The following is a 7205-nucleotide window of genomic DNA, read 5'->3' as shown; positions in this document are numbered from 1 at the left end:
CACATCGCGAACCAGTACATATTCAACATCACAGTGCTGTTCACTAATTCCACTAAGTGCTGTTCACTAAGTTCCAGCCATTAAATGCCTTCCCAAATCATCGAGAACTTTCTAAACTTTCTGCCGATTCCCCTTGCTAACTATTTCCTCTAATTCCAAATTAAAATTCTAATCTCATTTTAAAAGTTGAGCGGGATTGTTACTACTCCGTGTACCTATTTGGAGACATTCGGGGGAAGGTGGGTGGGCATGCTAATTAAAAGCTTTGACACAATGAGGGCAAATAGGGTGGCGCCAGACTTCTTTTTGCTCTGACATATAAGCCAGGTGGCGTCAGTTCAGCACCTGATCCTGGTCTTTCCAACAGCAAAGCCACATCAGACTGTGCACAGGGAAGACCTCCGGCTGGAGTTTATGAATCTAGCCGATATTTCCTATTTCACTGGCCTGAGCACCATGACTGCAGAGTCCCAGCAGTCGCCCCCCGAGGCTTCCTCTGCTTCCAGCTCCCTGGATAGCTCCGCGGACTTGTCAATGGAGTCGCCGGGAAAGGATGAGGTGATGGTCAAAGCGGAGCCCAGAGGTAACACTCCGAGCGCCGAGAGAGATGACGAGAACGCGGGTGACCTTGAGGGGCTGGTGCCGACTTCTGGAGGCAGGAGGAGGAAGCGTCCAATCCAGCGGGGTAAACCCCCATACAGCTATATCGCCCTGATCGCCATGGCCATCGCCAACTCGCCAGAAAGGAAACTCACCCTGGGAGGGATTTACAAGTTTATAATGGACCGGTTCCCATTCTATCGGGAAAACTCCAAGAAGTGGCAAAACTCAATTCGCCACAACCTCACCCTCAATGATTGTTTTGTCAAGATTCCCCGGGAGCCTGGCCGCCCGGGGAAGGGAAACTACTGGACATTGGACCCGGCAGCTGAAGATATGTTCGATAACGGGAGCTTTTTACGCCGAAGAAAACGTTTCAAACGATCAGACATCACCACCTATCCAGGCTACATGCAAAACTCCAGCGCCTTCACCCCAACCCCAGTTGGGAGACCTTCCTATCCCAATACACTGTATCCAAGCGTGGGCTCAGGCTACACTCCCCAGGTCCATACAGCTAGCCACCACCCGGCCATGTTACACCATTATCAAAGCTCAGCAGTGAGCCAGACTCAGCACAGGATGTTCAGCATTGACAATCTCATCAGTCAACAGTCTGTCCTGCAGGCCGCGGCGGCCATTGATTTGAACTCTCACATAAATGGGGAGCTGGCACCGATGGCCAGTTGTTCAGTCGGCGGGGCAGATGCTTCAAATTTCCAGTCACAGTCGGTGAGCCCTACTGGGATGGGGACCATGTTGAACAGGTCTTCGAACAGCGTGACTTCCAACATGACCTATTCCTATTCCACGTCCCCTCCTCATTTACCGATGCCCCAGGCCAGTTACTCGCCCAGTAACAGCCAGATGTACTGTCCTTCAAATCGACTCGCTATCCCGTCCATGAGAGCAAACACCTGCTCTGATCACACTGACCAGCTTTTGGGCTTGTCCAACCATCAGGCGAATGGACTTACTCAGCTCAATGGCAATACCTCCTACCTGAGGCAAACTAATTATGCGCCTGGACTTGAAAGGTTTATGTAGAAAGTTTGCCTTTTAGAAGAGAAGCAACAAAACACTGACATTCCCTAAACCACAAAACAACTCCAGGTTAGCTCTTTTACATATTTATACCGAACTATTAATACCAAAGCTAATCGTTTTTCTATCTTTAATGATTCTGTATGTTGGGTGTGTTTACACTAGTGTTTTACACTTGGACCCCATCACTGTAGGAGTGTAAATTTCAGTACAAACAGGATTATTTTTGTGTGTCTGAAGAATACACATCTGTCACAAATTGTCAACAGGGAACGATTGTCTGGTTCAAGGTCATCAATATTTCGTTTCAGAATTGAGAAGAACCAGTTTAAACGCGGGCTCTGTGCTAGTTTTTGTATGTATTTCGGGGAGAAAATATTTATCGTTTAGTTTTGTGTAATAGCTGCGTTAGATGCAATATTTCTGATTTGTTCCTATCGGAAACAACACAAAAATAAATAAATATTTGATTTTTTACATTGAAAGAAATTTTGTCTTTTTTGGAAGCTTGTCCACCAATGAATGGCTATAGGTATGTGGCAATCTATTTTGTGAACCAGTGTTCATTAAAGATCTTAATTTACAACGAAATGAAAGCTAACACAGCATTTCTGTTACTTCTAAAACCCCGTTTCAACGAGGCGAGGCGTAATGTGGAATTGAGAATAGCTTCTTGTACATGTTTCTATGCGTGTTTACAAATTGAACCTGGATATATCTGAAACTAATAAGAAACGAAACGAGGACATGACAATTAATAAAAGCGAAGTTACATTCTTTTCTTAAATCATTTCAAAACGTCTTACAGATAATACTGACGGTGTAATTCGAAACTCGTTCCTTTTAAGTACAGTATTTTTGAATGCTACATTTAAGACATCGCATCTTCCGTGTATTGTTCATTCTGTTTAAACTGTTAATCGGGAGTTTGTTCTCCAAGATTAATTGGAAAGGATTTACACAGCGGCAGCGGCCCGCTGATTGAATTAGGCGAAAGCCCATTGTCCAGTTGGTGACAACTGTTTTTCTAATTACATGGAAGGCGAGGCTGCCTTTGTTTTCTATCACCTGGTTAATGCAAACCTGTCATTGTTTCAAATGTTCGGAGATTGCTTTGAGATAGGTTAAAAAAAATCCTTGGAGCATCCTAAAGTTTACAACATCAACAACTTGCACTTATATAGTGCAGTAATGATCTGCCCAAGGGCAGGTCCTTCTCTCGATTTATGTTTAAAACGCCCTGAACAATCTCCGGAGGGAAATTCTGCTCAAGTGAGCGGCGGCTTTAGCATATTAAACTGCTTTATCTGGGGTTACACTCAACTGTTCAAATGTAAACTCTGCATCTGGTAATATCCAAATTCCAGGCTCTAGGATAGTTTTCATATATTATTAAGCACGATAACATGTAGAATATAAACATTTGCATGCAAACTAACTTAATTTTGCAGTCTCGGAATGGGTTCAGCAGGTGATGAAAGAAACTGCAAAAGCATATTGGAAATAATGCAGGTGTTCCAGAAAAGAAATACCCGAGGAACTGCTAAAAACTGCGCACACCTGGCACATGAATGACGTTTATTTTTCATTCATTCCCAAAGATCTATAAAGTACTTTCAGTTAGTGAACCAATATTGAAAATATGTCTGACTTTTAGTTTCCCAAATTCTCGGTGAATCTGGTAACATGCATATTTAGTAAAATATCGAGAATCCTACACTTTTATTTTGTCAAATGCAGATTACATAAAAATCATAAACCACATTGTTCCCCTTGTGGGTTGTATGTTTGCAATCTTGATTTTAAACTGGATGGGTTACAATCCAATCGTTAAACTCCATCACACAAAGAAGCAATCGGCGGCATGGAAAAGGTCATACATACATTTCGGAATCAGCTTTGTTTTCAATCGCCGTTAAATAGAGTTTATTGATAAACAACGCGCCCAGTCACAGGCCATTTATAATCCGGTTGATTGATGAGTAATGGGACTATTCGCATCGTTCTGGGAAGAGGCAGAACCCGGAACGTTATATTGGAAGTTGCCTGCATTTTATTGCCCAGTGACTGCTCTCAGTTCTGGTTTCACCTCAAGTGGCTGTGGAGCCAGGAACGCTCAGGATGTCTGACAGAGGCTTTTGTATCACTGATCGCCATCTCCAGCTGGTATTATTGACCATGTTTGCTGTTCTGCTCACGCCGACAGACACTTTGACAGCCTTCCTAACGCAAGCACATTCTCAAATCATCGAATTCTTATAAAAATGGGAATGTTTGATGGTGTAATGGATGACGTTGTTGCTCCAGGTAAATATTTAATATAAACATAAATACCTTCTAAAAATGTTTTAAATAAGCAACGTATCGCTTCCTTATCAGTTGAGTACTATTTAGAGAAAATAAGTTCATTTTCACTTTTATTCCTGTGCATTTTAAATTAAAGAGCAATATTGTGACGTGTGAGGGAAAAAAATATTCTTAACCAAAATATGAATAAGAAAGATAAAGCGGAAGGATCCGCATCCCCTTACACAAAGCACGGCAGTGAGCATGGTCACACTAAGTTTAGTTAGCAGTCAGAGGAGTCAGTGTGAGGAGTTCACCCATACTGCAACTGGAGGACAAGTGGGCCCAAATCCAGAGGCTAGGCCGGAGCTGGTTTAAAAGTCAGGCTCCATGAACTTGTTGTCTTTAACACTCTATTTGCACATTACAAATTGGACCCATGCTCAGAGCTTCGCCTCACTTCTAGTGTTAGAAAAAGGCGGGAGAGTCAGACAGGCCCAGTCATTTCAATATTTAAAACACTTCGAATTAAGTTTTAAATGTGACCGTCTTGTTATGTAGACAGTCTGAGCGCCTTTAATATATGTATTTTTTCCACTGCATTGGTGTCTTACAGTGAACTTGAGGTAATTTTCGAGTTATTTTGAGGGAGTGCCAATCACTGAGTCTGCTTTCTCAAACCCACCATGGAGTTACACTGCCATTGTTTAATGTTAATACCTCCAACACCAGGCTGAAGTGACGTGAAGAGCGAGTTTAAAGTTAAGTACAAGCAGAATTAAGCATAACAACCAGAACATCAAAATATAACCGCAGGCAAAAGGCGTTGCGTTGAGGATTCTGACAGGGATTAAGTCAAGGAAAACACTTCCAATGCCTATCGAGGTTATCGTTCAGGACAGTGGGGCTCAGGACAGAAATCTAGGAAAGGTGAGGAGTCTAATTTTCGGGATTTCAGATGATCTGACCAGCAAGAGGGAAAGGGTTCTTGAGGCGGTTCACTGGATTCAGACCTGGGCGGGGTGGGCGAAGTAGCAAGAAGGCACCAAAGGTTGGTCCAGAATATTGAGAGGGCAAGAAAAAGGCCCGGACAAGCCAGAGTGGCCAGCTTCCCCGCCCAAAACAAGATGTGAGAGCAGAACTACCCAGCCACTGCCTCTTCCCACTCACCAAACCGGCCTCTCTCCTAATTCGCAAACTTCACTACACAGTGGCAGCGAGCTTCGTACAAGATAAATAAAGTACACATGGCCACTCAACATCATTTTTCTCCAACTTTATCAATTGCCGCAGAACTGACAAAATGAACGGTGCATTCAATGAGTTCCAAGGCGTCTCCAAGCCCGATATTGGAGAAGGAATTCACCCAATCAATTACTTTCATTGATTAAAACCTTCCAGCAGAGAACTGAGGTAACCGTGCACAATCATCCGATTGCGTTTAAACTTGTGCATTGCACCTGACAGATGGCAAAGGCACCAATGTGTTTAAATCCAGACAGCCCCTTTTCGAGATTGCACTGCCACTACAGTTAGCACTGTGGCTGTGCACGCTTGCTCTATACCAAGTGGAAGCTGTGGGGCCAGGCCAGCCAAGCTCGAGGTTTTACTCAGCATGAACCTGGTTCGCTTACATTGCTCAGGTCACCCCTGGGTAACGCAGTGGCAGGTTGGTAGTTTATACCAACATGAAAACCGGTTGATTACGAGTCCACAACCCTTGTGCCACGTTTGATCTTGATAACCACGGGTGCTACTTCTTTTCATCTGGAGTCGAGGTCATTGCTTCCAAAGTGCCGCTAGTTCAGTCCGAGCCCGGGTTGTCTCCGCTGGCCAATCTATCTCATTCCGAATTCATCATCGAAAGTGCAGGCATCAACTTTCTGCTTTATTTCAGAAAGCTCCTCCACGATGCCCGGCTCTATCTGGTACATTCAGGATAGTTCGCAGCTTATCACCAGCACGAAATGAACCTGAAGCTTTAATTAGTGTTCACACGTTAAACGCCAAGGTCTGTTGTCATGCCCCAGCATTTACTGCACTGTGCCCATACTCCGCAGAGGAAATCTTGCGGAATGTCAATCAGTGAATTATCTTTACGAAATGTAAGCTTCCCAGAGGTAACGTCCTTTGGACTTTAGCCATTATCCGAACGATTAGCTACAAAAGAATCCGTTCTTAAATGTCGCGGACAATTGAATAATGAGCCCAAGGCTCGCTTCATATTTGTAGCAACTCATAAACCTGTTGGGGAAGGCTTCCACTGTGCGGGATTAATTTAGCTTCCCCAGAAGTCGCTAAAAGAGCAATTGGTTCTGAACACTCGCCATAGCATAAAGGCCGAAATGATTTTTACCCCAATATCATGATTCAGAAGGCAGGGACCACGGCTATTCTCGCTTGGACTATGTCTCTGTTTGAAGTAATAGTGCTCAAAATAATTAGTATGGTAGCAATAGGGAGCATTAGGAAGGTTTAAATGGTAATATCTCTTTCAGTAGGATGCAAAATCACAGAATATGATCAAAATGGCGTGGTGAAATATAACTTATAACTCCTCCAGGGAGAGCAGTATCCGGTCAAAGAACGCGCGACTCTTTTAAATATCAGAAAGTTTTCTCCTTGGTGGTACACTCGAAATTTATCGTTAGCTTTACTGCCAAGTGGTTACCATTTTCCAGCCATGTTAGAGACGTTGAGTAAACACAATCACTACACAACTGAGTCAATGTTCAGGCCGGAATGCCTAATGAAGGCACTCTGTAATTCCAGTGCAAACGTGTACTTCTGCAATTCGGGTCCTTCCCAGGGCGCTCTGGGTCCCTTAGTTTAGACCGCCAAGAAGAAATTGTCAACTTAAAACAAAGTCATTCCATTATTAAAGTTTGATTTCGTGATCAAATTAGAACTCACTTTGAAAGTAAAAAGTCATCAACTACACTGATATGCATATTGCTGTTATGGCGCCAGGTTATCAACATCAACCCCAGCAAAGTCAGAGCCGTTTTTAGAAGTATGATCTTCCTCACTCTAAATTTTCGTTTTGAACCCCTGTGTTTCTTCACCGCTCCTTTAAAAAAAACTTCTTAAAACTCGTCTTTTTTAACCAAGTTTTCATCCACTCCTCCTAATCTCTGTCTCTCTCTTGGCTTGGTTTCCCTTTTCTACACACCATAATGAAGTGTCTTGTGATTTGTTTCAATGTCGAACCTAGCTTAATTGTTCCTGGTATATTTTGAACTGGTTGTCACACATAGACTGAATCCTGTGCTGTG

The 7205-nt window shown here is 43.3% G+C and overlaps 1 protein-coding gene across 1 annotated transcript; it reads left to right on the top strand.

Moving 5' to 3' along the window:
* Positions 1–324: 324 nt before the first annotated feature.
* On the top strand, positions 325–2057 carry foxe3 (forkhead box E3). The gene has a single exon (XM_038793439.1). It carries the CDS (start codon positions 415–417, stop codon positions 1645–1647), a length of 1233 nt encoding a protein of 410 aa, XP_038649367.1. The 5' UTR covers positions 325–414; the 3' UTR covers positions 1648–2057.
* The last annotated feature ends 5148 nt before the right edge of the window (positions 2058–7205 follow it).

Source organism: Scyliorhinus canicula, chromosome 4 (genome assembly GCF_902713615.1).
Source record: "Scyliorhinus canicula chromosome 4, sScyCan1.1, whole genome shotgun sequence".
Taxonomy (NCBI): Eukaryota; Metazoa; Chordata; class Chondrichthyes; order Carcharhiniformes; family Scyliorhinidae; genus Scyliorhinus; species Scyliorhinus canicula.
This window is presented reverse-complemented; position numbering and strand designations above follow the sequence as displayed.